This window comes from Solea senegalensis, unplaced genomic scaffold (genome assembly GCF_019176455.1).
Source record: "Solea senegalensis isolate Sse05_10M unplaced genomic scaffold, IFAPA_SoseM_1 scf7180000014299, whole genome shotgun sequence".
Taxonomy (NCBI): domain Eukaryota; kingdom Metazoa; phylum Chordata; class Actinopteri; order Pleuronectiformes; family Soleidae; genus Solea; species Solea senegalensis.
This window is the reverse complement of record NW_025321012.1, coordinates 140028-158665: the sequence shown is the minus strand read 5'-3', so window position 1 is coordinate 158665 and position 18638 is coordinate 140028. Positions and strand designations below refer to the sequence as shown.

Genomic DNA, 18638 nt, shown 5'->3' with positions numbered 1-18638 from the left:
AAAAAGTCATAGTATAGTATGTCGTCTAAAATGAGATGAAAAAGTCATAGTATAGTAAGATGTCCAAAATGAGACAAAAAAGTCATATTATAGGAAGACGTCCAAAATGAGACAAAAAGTCATAGTATACTATGTCGTCTAAAAAGAGACACAAAAGTCATAGTATAGTATGTCGTCCAAAATTATATTAGATAATTAATTAAAATATTGATATTTGTGTGTATTGATTATTGTATTGCACTCGGAAGGATGACGGACGATATTTTACCAAATTAATATTTTGACCCACTCCTCACTGTGACGGGAGGCTTTAGATTTTACAGTAAATACTGACGCCTTGATTTCCACATCACCAAATGAGACAGAAAGTCATAGTATAGTATGTCGTCCAAAATGAGACAAAAAAGTCATAGTATAGTAAGACGTCCAAAATTAGACAAAAAAGTCATAGTATAGTATGTTGTCCAAAATTAGACAAAAAAGTCATAGTATAGTAAGACGTCCAAAAAAGTCATAGTATAGTATGTCGTCAAAAATTATTCAAAAAAGTCGTAGTATAGTATGTCGTAAAAATGAGACAAAAAAGTCATAGTATAGTATGTCGTCCAAAATGAGATAAAAACGTCATAATATAGTATGTCGTCCAAAACAAGACAAAAAAGTCATAGTATAGTATGTCTTCCAAAATGAGACAAAAAAGTCATAGTATAGTATGTCTTCCAAAATGAGACAAAAAAGTCATAGTATAGTAAGACGTCCAAAATGAGACAAAAAAGTCATAGTATAGTATGTTGTCCAAAATGAGACAAAAAAGTCATAGTATAGTAATACGTCCAAAAAAGTCATTGTATAGTATGTTGTCCAAAATTAGACAAAAAAGTCACAGTATAGTTTGTCGTCCAAAATTATATTAGATAATTAATTAAAATATTGATATTCGTGTGTATTGATTATCGTATTGCACTCGGAAGGATGACGGACGATATTTTACCAAATTGATATTTTGACCCACTCCTAACTGTGACGGGAGGCTTTAGATTTTACAGTAAATACTGACGCCTTGATTTCCACATCACCAAAGTGTCATGTAAATCATCAATAAAGAAATTGGGATGAATATTTTTCTATGTCCATTTTGAAAATGATAATACCGCATAATACAGTGAGGGAGACGGAGAACTCTACTATAATGCTGAATCTGATCCCCGTGCACACTTTGCCCAGAAGAAGCCAACACTGCAGCCAACTGGGGACTAATGCCAACGATGCCAAACACTCAGCAATATGAATTCTCACACTTTTGTGGGTTCACACAACATGGTAGTATATATAAACAGATGCAGGTTTCAACACGACTTTATTAAGAATCCTCTCAATTCTCCCTGGGCCGCTGGCCATCATGTTTATCTTGAAAGATGAGAAGGCAACTTATTTTAAAAGCTACACCCTCAACTCTTTTAATCAGCCTAATGCCACCAGCTGAACATGTTTCTGGCAAACCTTCTGACAAGCTGAATTGATTAATGTCTGAAATGGCTTATAGGCCACCATTAGATGAACATGAATGTAATTCCAATGAATGACAGGGATTATCAACTTCAGAGAGATTATGTTCCAGAGGATAACCCAGCAACAGTAAATAAAACGCTGAACCAAATGTCACCAGGCGTGCTTCGTTTGTAGCAAATGATGTGGGCTTATAATAATAAAGAATTGACATCAAAATCTTTTCTTTTTTTTTTTTTAATAAACATAAAAAATGTAAACATAAACAGTGAATATACAAGAATTAATGTTCAAGTGCTGAGAACATGATGTGACAACTGAGGATGAACTCACTGAAGATGAGTGTGGATTAAAATGTTTTAAGATGGAATTTTAGGCAGCTAACCCTCATTAGAACATCAACTCTGATAAAAAAAAAAGGTGTGAACAGCATCTATGTAGTCACCTTTTTTTTACACACTTGTCTTTAGGAACAGTGCCATCTGCTGTTTATAAAAGGTGGGGGAGGGGGGGGGACCACACGTGTACTTACACCCTCAAACAAAGACTGACACTCACTGACTTATGAATTACTTGATGTCACTTCCTTTCAGAAGACCCAAAACACCTGACACATGAAGCCACTTACTTACAGGTTAGACTCATCTTATACTCGTCGTATGCGATGTGGTTATACACAGGGGACACTCAAACACAGGAGGAACAAGTGACATACACTATACGGACAAAAGTATTTGGTCACACCTGTTGAATTTAGGGGTTTCAATCAGGCTTTGGGCTCTTAACACTTTTGGGCAATGATTTGCTTCCAACTTTGTGGCAACAGTTTGAGGAGGGACCTTTTGGTTTGGAAGAACTTGACTGACCTTTAACCCCATTGAGCACCTTTAGGATGAACTGGAACAGAGATTGTGAGCCAGGTCTTCTCGTCTAACAACAGTGTCTGACCTCATAAATGCTCTACAGAATGAATGGACACAAATTCCCATTGAAACGCTTCTTGTGGAAGCCGTTGGGGGGGCCAACTCCATATTAAAGTCATTACAGTACAGATTTGTCCATATAGTGTATGTGGTGGGGTTTTTTTTATCTGATGAATGTCGTGTTATTACAGCCGTTTGAATGGAAATGTACAGTTCGAGTAAGTACCATTTAGCATGGTCGCTAAATATGCTAATGATAAATGTTAACCCTGGTCCCACTTCAGTCAGTGTGTTCACGTTCATTACTTCAGTAAACGATACTTGTTTTCACATTCATGTCATCTGCTTGGTTGGCGACACTTCACAGCGCAACAGCAAACTGGGGGAAAAAAAGAAAAGAGAAAAACCCTCACAAATGCCACACTAGCAGCTCCGTTCTGCTGAAGGAAAAGTTGCAAATTGCTGCTTTAAAGGGAAACTAGGAATAGTGATGTCGTAAAAGCATGTCACCAGAACCACACCCTGGAAGCTTGGACTAATAACTGCAGCAGCTGCTTCGTGCGTGAGCCACTGGTTCCAGTGCTAAGAAATACTCATGTATACGTGTGCATATTTAAAGGTCCAGTGGGTAAAACATTTAGGTGACATTGTTTTCACTTGGCAGAAATAGAAGATAAAATAGTTACAATCACCTCATTGTATGAATTGTTGTATTTCTTTACCCTAGAATGAGCCTTTTATTCTTATATCAGTTTTGATAGTGGGCCACAATAAGATCTTATGAGTTTTGATGCTAAATGAAAGCTACATATGTTGTCCAACACTTGGAAGGGAAGGCTGAGGTAAGGGACATTCAGCTGGGACACAAAACTTCACCAGGTGTTTCTCAATCTTGGTCCTCAGGGACCCGAGTCCCCTGCATGTTTTACATGTTTCCTTTCTGCAACACACCTGATTCATTGATCCCCGAGGACCAGGATTGGGAAACACTGAAAGGTGCAAAATAACAAGGCTCATCAACTGCATAAAAGTGTGCTGTAATGCCGTGAAAACAACCAGAGCTCCATCCCTTACCATTCTGTTGTAAATGGAGGTTATGTGCATTTTTTTTTACAAACTCTCTACTTCAGTCACGGAATCTCCACTTCAAAGAAAACCCCAACACATTGGTCAATGCTGTTAGAAGAAGTCCGCATCATCCGAATGCCACGTGCGAGCAGCGTGGTGCCTAATCCGTCAGTGCTTTGAGGTGAGAGTCAGGGTGGAGGAGACGCGGAAGATCTGAGGCAGCATGGTGCTCAACTGGTAGAACATTTCCTCTGAGATACTCTGTGCACACAAAGAGACAACACGCAGCAGTGAGCAACAAGACGCCGACATTCCTGCAGAAGCCACATTTTCTTTTTACCCGCACAATGTCAATGTTAGAGATCTTTTAATTTATGTTATGGGCGTTAAAAGCCAAAATTCATCCAGACTCCTGGTGTACAGCCAGCTGTGCGCTCAACATTGCGGAATATTTCTCTCCTGAGGGAGCGATTGTCAAGATGCTGAAATGATTTCTGCTCCGGCAGCTGCGACTTTAACGGCGACCCGGCGTACTGTGTCATTCTAAGCATTACTATCTATCAAATAACAATGTCAAGTATTAATCTTTAAGTTGCACCTGGCATCATTCAACTCGGAATATATTTAGCCACTGTGTGTCTTTGAGGTGAAGAAAAACAATGCTGTCTCAGTAGGTGCTATTTTGAATGATGTCTGAGCATGTAGCTGACAGGAAGCCAATTCAGCCGGAGTTCTTTGATGCCGCCGCTTTTTTATCATCTTAACCTGTCAGCATGAGCTCAAGCTTCAGACTCTGCTACTGTCCTGACAAACCACAAGAGCTATAGGTACACAACATCCAGCTAAACCCAGACTGATTTACTGCTTCAACCAGGACTAAGGGTCACACTTGGCAGAAAACCTTTATTTTACACGGATTATCTTACTAAGGATCTTACAAATTTATTAGGAGACACAATAATAGACCTGGATTTCCAAGTAAAGTCGAGATTGCACCACAGTGTAATTACTTCTTATTGAGCTTTCTTTAATCACAGCACTGTAATCACTGGTCACAAGAAGCTAAAGCTCTATCATTTATAGAGGTCTTTCTTCTCTGTCTGCATTAAAAGGTGTGCTGTAAAAAAAAAAAAAACAGGTGTCCCTTTAACACACGAGGCCTTAGATGTGCTTTTGTTTAATCCCCTTTAATTAAAATTAAGACTCGCTTGCGGGATTTTACTCAATAGATAAGTTTCTCATGTGATGCAAAACCGTAAATACAGGTGGGTCCATTGTGCTCTTACCTTTGGCACCAGAAACTGAACGGTGCGTGATATTCCTCCATCCCATGAGGCCATCTCCATCATGAAGCCTGCAAATGTTACACATTAAAATAACTGTTAACTGTTAATTTCAACACTTGAAATACCACATCTAATCCTAAAACACTTTGATTATGCTTTTAGAGTGAAAAGAATAGAAATAAATGATAGACGTAATGTTAATAAATGTCTTCACATGTTTTTAATTTGAGCCTAAACCATTTAACTCGGCTTAAAGTCAAACTTTCATGTTACCTTTCACACATTTGAATACCAGCTCAGCTCGCTTTAGGCACCATGGTATGGTCATCTCCTGCAGAGACACAAAAGGAGAAATGAGAACAATGAATACAGTTGTATATTTTATATTTCTTATCATATCATAGTGTAATACCATCTGCTCCCAATCCTGCTGTTGTAACAAGTGAATTTCCCCAGTATGGGATTAATAAAGTCAAATCTAATCTAATCTAATATGATATGCATCCTCGTCTAAAATAGGCACAAAGACTGATTCTGCAAATAGAATGTAATAGAAAGAACAACAAGTTTATTTTTATAATACACAGTAGCCTTTCGTAGGCTCCTTGAATGAGAAAATGTGTTTTTTTGACATTATTTCCATTATTTTGACGTGTTTCATTGAACACTCAGGCACGTACAGTATGTGCATTATTCCCCACGTTAAGCCCCGTTTCTGTGTTGAGTCAAAAACACAAAAATACAAAATAAACTACAAAATACATCCTAAATTTGGGCCAATCTCTTGTCAGGTGACCGGGACAAGTTAAGCAATTAGAATGAGCCTGTTTGTCGCGTCTGGCATATGTCACTTCTCATCTGCCATCAGTTTTAAGTGTTTGGCTCCTGGCTGCTGGCAGTGACCTCAGCAAGGTCCCCAGCATTTTACCTACTGGAAAACATGCTGCTCTCATTCCAACTTAACTGGATCCATGAACTGGAGGCAGGGGTTGTCAGCGCAGCTCATGTGAAGGTCCATGTCAACAGTGTCTCTCGCTAGCTAAGCCGCCTTTTAGAGTCAACAGTCATTAATAGTAGTTTCGTGTGAAATCACCTTTGTTAAATTGCTGTAAAGCAGCTGACGCGAAAAATAAAAGCCAGAAAAATGAACACATGTCAAATTGTGTGCGAGTCACTGTGTGCAAAACTGCCTCCCTAAATTAAGAAGCGGTTTCAATTTCCTCTTCACAAACTTTAAGTATCACTGAGCAACTCCTGAAAATCTAAAAAAGTCCTGTTGTATTTTAACTGCAGTCAACAGTTCATCGAGACAAACTATTTTGTGCCAAAACACAAGAATAGGCATGTAGAAACAGGCAAACATCTCTGCTAAGTAGAAAACAGGAGAGAAAAGAAGAAGACGGATGGAAAGTTTTGGAACCAGAAGCTATCAATTAAAGATCCTCTGGTTCCTGAGGCTTCAGAAGTTTGAAGGCTTTGGTTATGTAAACAAAAGACTTATGATTAGACATGAGAAGAAAAATTGCACTGGGCAAGTTGTGGCACGAGCGCACTCCAGGCAGAGCCTTGCTGAGAATTTACTTTCCATCTTATGGGATTCTCAGTTCATTATGGAGGAAAACAGACCAAATAAAATTTGATTTTCCAATTTCCATAAAAAAAACAACCCTATATAGATCTGACCTCGGCCTAAAACTGTGATTAAATCAAGCTTAGCTCCTCGAGCGCTGAAGGCTCTCTCTGTACTCTCCCTCTATTACTGTGTGAGTGCAGACGGCTGCTACACAAACTCTGAGGTACACTGTGAGAGGCACTAAGTAAACAGAAAAGTTTACCACTCTCTCTACTTTGACCCTCTGGTGTCAAACCTGGGATATGTTCAGTAATAGGCTCAATTCACAGTCTGGGCAGAGAAAAGCCAGGCAGCTTTGATGCAAAACACAAACAAACAGAGAAACTGAATGAAAGGAGGAGGAAAAATGTCAGTACATCCATTAGTGTCTGAGAAACATGTGGAGCCAGCAGCCGTTCAAACAACTACAAACAAAAGCCCAAAGCAGATAAGAGAAATGTGCCAAGAGAGAGGAACAACACAGAATGTAAAAGTAAAATTCTAGCACTGAATTATAAAAACCATCTAATATTGTTAAACAGAACAAAAATATGTTGTAAAATAGAGAAGGACTATACAACATGTTCCAGTTAGAGATCGACCAATATGGGTTTTACTATGGCCAGTACAAATTACTATGGCCAGTAATAATTCAATGTTCTGGCCCATAAAATTAGCCAATTTTCTTTCCTTTTTTCCCCCCCATGTGATAAAATATCACTATTTAATAATGATAATAGTAAAACAAACTTGCTTAACTTCAGTAACCAGTCATTGAACAACGATAATCTACATTTTATGTCTGCACTGCAGTGGAATTATATCATCCAGTATTTTCAATGGAAAAATAAATAAATACATGAAAGACAGGTCATCAAATACAAACTTTAGGATGAAAAAAGTGACTAAGAAAGATAAAGCTTTAGAGATATAACAACAAAATGCATAATTTGTAATAAAAATCAATCAGCCAATGCCAATTATCAAAAATGACAAATATCAGCCATCTACATTTTAGTTCCAGTGTCTGTGTATAAGAGCATACAATAGTATATTCAACTTCAGCTATTAAATCATTAACTACTCAATATTAGCTGACTATTCTAATAATAATAATGATAATATTAATAATGATAAAAAATAAATGTCAATCATTCAAGGGTTACATCATTGGCTTTCTATTTATTTTATCTAAGTCATTTAACAATTAATGTATTTACATTTCTTTAGCTAACATACTATAAACTAGTTTTTATAACCATTTATTTCAGATTTTTATATATTTTTTTGCCACTTATTCATGACCAATTATAACAACCATTATCTTATTATTGCTGCTCTGAGCTGTCTATTTTAACTTTGCATATCATTTTATATTTAGCTTCTTAATTTAACTTTTGTGGGTGATCATGCTCTCTGAATCACAATGAATGACTCAAGTGCACAGTGTTGGTCAGTGAACAGCAAACAGTTTAATGCAATCGCATTATGGGATGTAAGTACCACTGGTTGAGATTGGGATTTAAAACTCTAAGCTTGTTAGATCTTTGGGGCACTTTTTTTTTTTAAAGCAAACAAACTGGCTGAGAGTAAAATTAAATTATGATTACGGTTGAATGGTTTTATGATCACATTATTATATTACTGTCATCCTGCATCGACACAGAATAAGCGTGATAACTAATGAGTAAAGTGTGTGTTTGGAAGGGAAGGAATGTGCATAATCACAGCGTACAAGTGTTTACAACACTGGCAGCTATTCTTACCTCGGACATGTCATGGACCAGGAGCAGAGGCACTGTAACCGTGGTGATGTCGTGTGTACAGCAGACCTTCAGGATGTTTCTCAACCCCATTATGGCCGGGTCGCGTGCTGTGATGTTTCCCGACCGCACGTTGTCGTCTACACACAGGTGGAAGACGGCATGGACCTCTGAGAGGTTGGAGTGCCGCGAGATGTAGAACTCACCTTGAGGGCAAGAGGAGTCATGGAGATGATTATCAAGGCACAAGAGAAACGAGTGGGGTTTTTCAATATGGTGGTCAGAAAACATCTGTGATTTGTCTTTTAAAATTTCCATCTCTAAACAACTGTACCAACTCCATTTTAGACTCTTTTCCCTCTATCTATTTATAAATACGGGCTTTTCTGCATGTAGCTTGCATGTTCTTCACGTGTGTGTGTGGGTGTTTCTCCAGGTTCTCTGGTTTCCTCCCTCAGTCCAAAAACTTGGGGATGAGGCAAATTGGACAATCTAAATTGAGTGTGGATGGTAATTTGTCCCTATGTTGGCCCTGTGATGGAGTGGACTGGTGACCTGTCTAGTGTCCCTGCCCTATGTCAGCTGGGAGTGGCTCCAGTGCCCTCCCCACGACCATCATGTGGAGAATAAAGCGGTAAGATGGATCTATAAATGCAAGGGACGTCTGTCTGTTAATCACCCAACGGTTCACCTGACCAGATACAAACTTGGCAGGTGACTTACTAATGGCCCAAATGTGTGCAGTGCCGACTTTGACGTTGTTGGGATAGGAAACGCAAGACATATCAGTAGAAATAACTAAAAGAGCTGCTCCCGCCCCTACACCAGTGGATATTTTCCTTCAACTGTTCTGGTCTGTTACTCGGTTTCGTTTGACAGGCTTCAAACTTGGCAGGTGACTCAATAAGGGCACCAGATGTTTGGGTAAGAAATGCGAGACAACAGGCATTGCACTAGTTTAAGATGAATTGCAGTGTAGGCACTATCACTGAAGGGAGGTGCACATTTCCTGCCTTGTGTTTGGTCAAAGTCTCCCATCACGGGCCGGATTTCCCCAAAGCCGAGGTCTCTAGCCCTCTCTCAACAACACCAAAATGATGGCGGCAACCCAGGCTTTAACTTGCACAGGCAAAGAATGTACAGTATACATTATTAATAAGAATTACCTGGTAAGATGTTAGAAGGGTTTCTTTCAACATTTTTGCTCTTCTCATCACCTCCGTTCCTTGGAATCTCTGTAATTGCAATGACACAACATTAAAAAAAACAAAAACATTCAGTATAAATAACATCTAAAAAAGTATTAAAGAAAATCTAATGTATATTTATTTATACAACAGCAGCTGGAATTTCCTGGAGAGGCTTTTGAGCTTGTAAGACTGTTTCTATATACAGCTTTACTCTGTGCACCACTCAGCTATGCTGTGATAAGGATCTGGACATTGTCCCTTGTCAATTTATGAACAGTGATGTAACTATTTCCTGTCTGTTAATTTCCACTCTCATGCTGCTGGAATCTCATTGATATTGTCCAACTTTGGGGAAAATCTTTCTTTTCATAGTCCAACACAGTTACAGGAATGTGTATATTTATACTTTATACTTCAATTCACTCGTTTCTCATGTTGCTAAACCTCAAATTAAATCAGAGATCATCTTTAAAGTGAGTAGAATTTGTATAATTTGCAAAAACAAACACAGCTGTGGCGGAACAACCACCTGCACCATGTAAATTTGTGTCACAGTCGTACGACTAAACAAGACCATGAATAACTATATTGGTGAAGCATCTTACAATGCATATTTAGCTAAAAGATAAAAACACCCTGGCAGCCAGGACTTATCAGCTACGCTTCGTTTTCACATCTTGAGGTGAGATGTACATCTAGGATGAAAGTGGTATGACTTGTGGGCTCACAAAGCTTCTCTTTCTCCTTTTTCCTCCCTCAGTGTTTGCACATGAGAACTGTGGCTGCACTGAGAAAACGCAGCTCCAAGTCTCATCCTCACCAGGTTGGTCTTTATTCTTGCTATACCGCTGTGCTCTGGCATAGAGCACCACCTGCTGCACCTCCTCCAGCTGCTCCTCCAGACAGGGAAAGTGGAAGTCTGTGCACTCCTTCGCCACTGTTGCAAAGTCTACCGGTCAGCACAAGAGAGGCCAGGAAATAAAAAAGTATGAATGAAAAATGACAGTAGAGTTGGGACATGAGTAGGACCAAAATAAAAACTCACTTGTACAAAAATAAAACAACATGCTGCATGAATTATTGTGACATATTTCAAAACATGGCCCCCTTTACACCTGGCTTTGCTCTTTCTGAAGCAGGGGGAAAAATCATCTAAGTAGAAAACCGACAAAGGCAGAAGAGACTGCGCAGTTTTGTCGCCGCTTTCACGTTAGCTGTGCTCGGAGTCAACAAAGTATTTCTGCTCATGTAGATTTTGTAGGTGGAGACGCATTGGAGACTCATTTACACTTCCATTCAATGTGGTCACAATGCGTCTCCGACCACCTCCTAAAGTGGTTTAACAGATCAGATGACAATCCAATCATCCTCATGTGTATTTACACCTTTACTTACAAGTTGTCAGGCGCTATCCAACTGCAATCCGATCACAGAAAACACATATTAAGGCCAGCTGTAAAGGAGGCCAACGATCATCTGCCAAAAGCGACTCTTACATTTCCACAGAACAACATCATCAACTGTACGGTGAAAAGAAAACACATCGTGTGTCATATGACATTCAGAATGTCCACTGACCTCTCTTGATGCCACTGTAGGAGTTGACCCTGTTGTCGACCAACAGCACCAAACCACAGAGCGAAGAGGAGTACAGCGAGAGCGCCGTTTGTAGCCGCCGCAGCTTTGCTCCGCCGCTGCCGTGCCGCCGGTGTTTACAGAAATCGAGCACGTCTGCGCGCACCAGCCGCAAGTTGTGCATCGTCTTCAGCTGTGCTCCTGTGAAAAAAACATCACAGCAAATACACAAATGACACAAATACACATATTAAACATGAACACCCATTGAACAGCATTGAAATGATGTCATGTCAGCCATCACACAGCTACGTGGTGAATCGTGGCAAAGAGGAAAATGTTGAGTCACCTAAGTGTATGGTGAAGCTCTCCTCCAGCTGAGGCTGCTCCTCAAACATCCTCGACCCAGAATCTTCCAGCTCTGACAGCTGGTTGGGCTGAACCTTAATCTCCTCACTCAAAATAAATCAGAGGAAAAACAAACCAGTCTGTGAAGTTTATGACCAAGTACAGCATTCACAACACATAGTGTATGTTATCAGGTTAGAAAAAACAACAAAAACATAAACAACCCGAAGAGTTTAATTAAAGGCATATTTTATAATGACTGCAAACAACACTATATTTCACATATCATGGACAATAAAAAAAAACAAAGGAAATAATAGAGTTTCTGGGTTTTTTTTTTAGGTTAAGCACTTAAAAAAAAAGTTGAATTGCTGTTCAGAGAGCTCATGAAAAATTATTAAGTCCCACCGCAGCAGAGTCAGCACATTGTTGGAGAAGCTCTTAGTCTGGTGGTTTCTGTGTTTTGGTTTTGATGAAAAGGCCAATAAATACAGAGTCAGACAGTTAGACCTGGATTTAAATCAGAAATGTGCAGTGCTTCATTTTTCACAATCCCCATTAGATTATTTTTTTTATTTTATTTTTTATCCCAGTTGTTATCGAAAGATCCGTCATGACTGATACTTGGGAGCTAAACATCGATCTTCACTATGGTGAGTTTTTGGATCTTTTCAATTAATAAGAAAATGTTGCCTGTGCTTTGGAAAACAACAAAGCATGAGTCCAGCGCTTTTCTAGATCACATGACAGATACTGATTATTTTTTAATATCATGGGTCAATTTGTGAGTTTCTCCTCCTCAGCTATATCTTAGCTGGTCTTCCTATTTTTTTAAATCACCCTGTAGCTCTTTCAATACGTAATCATTCATAGCACAAATGAAGTACGGAGGGTAATAAATCTCGAAACCCAGACAAGCCCAAGCAGCTATGCCAAAGCCACGCTGTCAGTGGGCAAAGACGTGACACTCTGTCATTGCCTTTTTGACAATCCCACTCAAAGCTGCTTCATCTGCAGAATTCACTCGTCTGTGCACTGCTGCTTATCTTTCTCTCTACCCAAACAAGAGTAAGCCTTTAAACACCTGACTCCAGTGTTCATTAACTTTATCCTAAATGAGACTGTTACAGAAGAATGTGCAAAGATAATACTTGTTAACAGGCTCTTTGTTAAAAGATTATACACGAACAAAACCACAGAAACTCACTTAATTTTGCTGCTGTTGTTGGGTTTCTGCAGATCTTGATGCAGCTTGATGACCCACTCCTGGTACTCCTGCTTCTGAATGCAGGTGACTTGCTTCAGCTCGCTGCCCCACTTGTTCTCCAGCACCTGGTATAAAAGAAGACAATGTGACAATGACCTGATCTGAACCCGTAAGAAATCTTAATTCATCTACAGTATGTGGCGATGGTGCACTTGCTTTAACATCACTACAACCTACAGAGAACAGAAGAGAGGCTCTTACCTGCTGTGCATCGAAATGCTGTGATGCGACTGCATTTACGTCGTGGTCACTCAAAGTATTCCCCAGCTCGTGCATCACCTTGTCCATTTCAGCTGCTTGCCTTCAAGACAAAAAAGCATAACAGCATCTACTTGAACACAGATACTAGAGCAGGACTGGACTTAAATCCAGAAATAATTGTCAGGCTCATGTTGGGTTAGGGTAAATTTATCTTCTTTTAGTGAAACATAGAGTAAAATAGGGTACATTTAAATGTTGCTTGACTGAAAATATAGTGATTAACCCAGTGTTTCTGTTTACTACAGTACATTGTTTTCCTTTTCCCTTCACAGCAACTCAAAATAAACAATGATGGTTGGTTCATGTAAATAGTCATCAGTAGTTATAGTTCAACAGGAGTTAATAATAAAGATAAATAAGGTGTGTGACTTTTGTGCTTGTGTGTGTTTTGATGGGGCTAGTTGTTGCTCCCTCCTGGATGCAACAATAACATTTGCCAAAACCATAAATAATGGCGGCAACCACTGTGACAGTCAGAGTACACTTCAGCTTACTCCAATTGTGTCGGCTTCGGGTCAAAGTCGCCCTCTTATACGTACAGAGAGATAGAGCCATGACTGACTACAACACACTATGTACATGTACATAAATGACATACATGAATCCCAAATACCAACCTCTCCTGAAGCTTCTTAATCTCCATGTCTCTCTCACTGATGAGCTCAGAGATGCTGACAAAGTAGTTGTGCTCCAGGTTGAGCAGAGTGTCTGAGGCCGGGGAGTGGATCAGCTCATGGTAAACATCAGCAAAGTCCTCGTCCCAGCTGGGCTCTTCAGGCCGAGCATGCTCCAGCGTAGTCTAGGACAGTCACAGAAGAAAATAGAAGAAATACTTTAAAAAAAACACCATCAGCAACAGGATTTGGTGGCAGTGGCAACAAACACTCACTAGTTAAAGCTACGGAAATGTAAATGTTTACTCCTCTTTGACAGTAAATTCAATATATTTGAATTTTTCTGATATTTAATTAACCAAATAACAGATGAATCAAAAATGAAAATAATAAACAGATGAATCAATCATGAAAATAATAAACAGATGAATCAATCATGATAATAATTGTTAATTGCACCCTTGATGTAAACCATCACTGTTTTGCATGTATACTTGGTTTGATATGACACAGGATTGCAGGTGATGAGCTGAGATACAAAGCAACACGAACAAACCAAAGTTTTTGGTTTGATCACAACAACAGGACAGTTGATAATCTACAATTAGAAAAGCAACAGAACAACATTTAGCATCTAATCTTCTCTATTTATACAAGTTGAGGAATCTTCAGACCCCAAACACGGTGGATTCTGGAAAGCTTCCATGTGTATTTATGGGTGGCTGCAGTAAAATGTTGAGTGGAAGCCAAATGTAATAAATGTCTCAGTGCAGTGGGACAGAGGCGCTTCACAACATCAAGTGAGATCGCCACAATCTTTGTTTTTCTGTGTTTTTTTATCAACACCTGAGCAAGTGACCGCAACGTTTAAGTGTGTGGTTTTCCTTTAAATCAAATCAACTAAACCAACGGGCTGTTAAATTCAATTAGAAAATCGCAAGCCCGTCTCCATTTTCGCAAGGTGCCTTATTTTGAATTTGATCTGTAAGTGAAAGTGATGACTCCATTATCAAATGTGTGAAACCACCACCATGTAGTGGATCACTGGGACCAAACGCAGCCAAGTGTACCCAGCTGTAATGAGACAGAGAGACATTGAATGCAGCACGTGGGCTGATGAAATGAGATTTCTTTTTTTTTCACCTCCACAACTCATGAATAACTAATTTACATATGCTGGGCACTACTTCATCTGAAATGGCTCTGATGGTCCGTGTCCGCCCTGAGGTAAGCAGGAGCACTCGAGGACACTTCCGAAAACACTCAGCTGTGCTACTACAGAAACACAAGAGTAGTGGATATACGATCGGGGGGTGTTGAGAAGCCACAGTCTGAAATTAACTTTCTGGAACAGCTGCCAAGAATAAAAGGGTGATGTCCACTTTATAAATAGACGGTTTTCACAGAAAATTATTTTTTAGAAATGTGTACAGTGCTTAACAAATGTATTGCCCTAAATTAACAGCATTGGTGATTATCTAAATATTTTTTCTGTGTTTCTGTAATGGTTAATACACCAGTATGTAGAGAAGAAGCCCAGTGATTCAGCTCAAATTTGCGTATAAAAAGGTGAATTCAGTTTATTTGCCAAATAAACAACAATATCATTTTAAAATTTTAAACACATTTTTGAAAGATTTCAAAAATGGTTCTGTTTCTCATTTTTATGTCAGGTGGTCTAATAAAGTTGTTAAGCACCATCAGCAGACAATATTTACGTCAATATTAACACAATATGGCAAAATGCAATATTTGCAAGATCATCTCGATATACTCTTACAACAGCGCTAGTGAGCACTAGACTTCCACCATCTAGTGGACTGAAACATCAATTAATTTTTTATGCTAATCCACAAAGGTTTAATGTGTATTTGCAACATTAGTAAAACAATTGTATGCGAAAAAGCAAAATATTATCATAATATTTCACTGTATCGATTCCCCCCCACCCACCTCTACTGCATTATATGATTGAGATCGGCGTACTGCACATTTTAATTTGATTATTGCTTTTCTGAATTTGACCTTAATTAAAATAATCAGATGAATCAATTTACATAACCCTAATCCAGTGTCATACTCAGACTACTGTTTTAATCAGATTAATTTAAAATATTTTTTGTCGATATATAAACGTAGTGACTGAGGCAATGAAAGGTCCCTTATGTTTATAGTATTACTTGTGGATTAATTATAATTTATGACTAAAATCTCACATCCTTCAATGTACAACAGCTATGATTTTGTGTAAATGTAAGCTTAAATACCAGGAAGACTTAGTTCGCTTTCAGGCATCGTGTTTGCAAATTTAAATTAGCCATGATACAAAAAAAGTTCATGATTGTAGATCGATGAAATGATACCCAACAATAGATTTCAGACACAGTATCACTTTGAAATGTGTGATCACCTCCATATAAGACCTGGTCCAAGCATTAGTGAGCTGGTTTACATCGACATCCCCTGTGGTGAGTCTCTGCAGGGCCAGCTCTGCCTCTCTGTCATAATCCAGGATGGTTTCACTCTCAATGAAGCTGGAAAGTGAGGTTTTTAGCTCTGTGGGAAGAGGGGAAAAAACAGTGATTAAAAACATGTTTTTTATTTCTGCAAAATCATTGAGCTGGTTATTTTCCATCAGTTCAGATTTCAAACAAACAGCATGCCTGCTGGGAAAAGTGTCTCTTTCCTAGGAGGGACTTTATTTCTCTAGATTCAGTTAAAATAAACTGAATCTCAATTTTCTCAGTTCCAACTGTGTAGATTTGGATTAAACATTTGAGGTGTCTGAAATAGAGAAGTTTGGTGAGGACAGAGGGTACTGCACCGCACTGCACTAGTTTGATATTACCAGTTATAATAATAATAATAATCCTGATTTTTATTTGCTTAATTCCTGCCTAAGATGAAAGAGGCATATGATATTACATTTGCAACGTGCATGCAATGTTTTAAAAACAAAAAACAGAGGTTTTTCTTTCTTCTCTTCTCTTCTGTCTTGGCTCTTTCACATTTCCTGAGTTCTCCGATTTTTCATCTTCTTGAAAGTGAATATTTTCTATATGACAAAGACATCATTAAAACTGTATAATTTTTCACCATTTTATGACATTTTATGGGCCAAAGGTTTACCTGTTTCATAATAATAATAATAATAATAATAATAATAATGACAGATTTATCAATTGTGAAAATAATCGTTCGTTACAGCCCTACACCATCCTTATTACCAACCCAATAACCTCCGGAAATGTGAAAGAGAATGATGCATGGATATTAAAAGGTATTAAAGAAGCTGAATTCTTACCATTTTCTATATAGCAGGGTATTTTATGCAGCAGCATCAAGCGTCCGTGAAGGTCACTGACGTTCTCTTGAACAGGAAACTTGAGCGGTACCTTCAGGACGCAGTTGTGTTTTCCTGCCCTGAACTCGAACACATACTCTTTCTCAGCGGCTCCGACAGATTTGGTTTTATTTTTCTTCATGATCAGCCCTACGGTAAAAAAAAACAGATGGTAACAGGTGAAGTTAACATTAAAACAACAACTATGAGCATTACATACACGTGTTGAGTATAATTGATAGAAACTGTGCTAACAGAGTGCTAAAAGAGACCAACTTTCAAATCACATCATTCCAACCCAAATGCCAAAAATCACAGAATGTGACAGACATAAAAACAACAACAAAGCTTGTGGTGCCCTGAGACTTTTGCACAGACCTGCAAAATAAAGAATTGAACACATATGCTACGAAAAAAGAACCAATTCGTATCAATTCGTACATGACTATGATACTGTCACAATTACTTGGGACCAAACAACATACATATTTTAGTGAACATTCTGAAGTGAATTTAACTCTTAAATAAGATCGAGATAAATCATAGAGTTGTTTGGGGAAGGGGTATGCAGGTTCTACCTTTCAAAACTTCAAATGTGGTGATAAATCGTCATACTTCCTCATGAAATATTATAATCAATACACTAGGGCAAATATAGGAGACAGCTACATTTACGAGATGCCACATCCACGCTAAATACATAGAAAATCATTGTTTATGTTGTGATTAAATAGAGAAGTCCTGCACCTTTAACTTTTCATGGACGTTTTGTTTTCTTGCAAAATATATTGATTATCACAGAATCGCAGTATCATGATTGGTATCGTGGACCTGGTAACTTATGATATTCATTTCCACTCCTACTGCAGACAATGAACACAGAGGGACGATTTATTATATTTGAAATCTTGTAAAAGTCTAACGGCCAAGTGAGTTTTGCTGCTCTGTAGCAGCTAGGTTTAGCTTGTTTTCGTTCATACAGAATTAGCTCCGAGTTAGCTAGCGGTAGAGCTAACGTTTAGGAAACAAACGAATGCCAGATAATAATACGGGAGAGACACACAACATATCCAACTATCTGCCGATTTTGTGTTTATATAAATGTTATAAGCGGCAGACTTGCCTGAGTATGAATGGACAGTATTTCCTGTTGTTGAGAGAACGACGCTGCTGTTTGGTTCAGTCAGCTGACGAACTACCTGCTACTTCAGTTCAAAGTGGGTGCCGGCAGACGCACTTTCTTTTATTTACTGGGTGTGATTATGCCATGTTTAATGTATAAGAAGTAATGTTTTATAAGTCTAAGAATACCAACCAATTTTATTGTATGGATATTTTAGGGAAAAAGGCATATTTACAGTGTCACGAATCTGCTGACGACAGTCACAGATTGAAAGCTTTCCATGGGCACTGTCTCCCCCTGCTGGTCACAAACTATAATTGGAGCTTACCCAAATTAACATTATAACAATATAATACACTATATAATACGAAAGAAAAAAAGAAAGAACATATTTAATATGTTTGTATGTATTGTCTGCACATTATCCCTTGTGTCAGACGAATAAAGGAATGTCTTATTGTATGTTATAAAAAGTGTAGATTTATATGTTGTATATACTTTCTTATTGTATCGCTTGGTTTTTGGCCTTCAATGTGGTATATAATATAACATATCTGCAAGCAACAACTCAAACATACAGTTGATTAAAAAAACAATTACATTTAGGAAGGAACAATTTAGGAAGGTCATGTAAGGTAAAATATATTTTGTATATGTTTACACTCTTAAAAACAATCATGTTTTTTTAAACTTGTTTAGATACTTAAATAAAAAGAGTAAGACGAGAAAACATTTGTGTTAAGTTAAGTGGCTTTTTAT

General features: G+C 38.3%; 1 protein-coding gene across 1 annotated transcript; it reads right to left on the bottom strand.

Annotated features, from left to right (window-relative positions):
- Positions 1–3532: 3532 nt before the first annotated feature.
- cunh12orf4 (chromosome unknown C12orf4 homolog) lies at positions 3533–17956 on the bottom strand. Its single transcript, XM_044016210.1, has 14 exons — positions 17880–17956; positions 16718–16906; positions 15824–15969; positions 13417–13598; positions 12740–12839; positions 12479–12603; positions 11273–11379; positions 10927–11124; positions 10169–10297; positions 9325–9393; positions 8162–8364; positions 5057–5114; positions 4784–4851; positions 3533–3758 (listed from the first exon to the last, which is right to left on the bottom strand). The coding sequence occupies exons 2-14, from the start codon at positions 16896–16898 to the stop codon at positions 3666–3668; spliced, it is 1659 nt and encodes a 552-aa protein (XP_043872145.1). The 5' UTR covers positions 16899–16906; positions 17880–17956; the 3' UTR covers positions 3533–3665.
- Positions 17957–18638: the final 682 nt, after the last annotated feature.

Excerpts from the sequence above, each read along its gene's own strand:
- cunh12orf4 (XM_044016210.1), bottom strand. The coding sequence starts at position 16,898 with ATGAAGAAAAATAAAACCAAATCTGTCGGAGCCGCTGAGAAAGAGTAT. Across the intron at positions 10,298-10,926 it reads CTACAGTGGCATCAAGAGAG|ACTTTGCAACAGTGGCGAAG; the intron begins GTCAGTGGACAT and ends GCTGACCGGTAG. Across the intron at positions 9,394-10,168 it reads CAAGAATAAAGACCAACCTG|AGATTCCAAGGAACGGAGGT; the intron begins GTGAGGATGAGA and ends TTGCAATTACAG.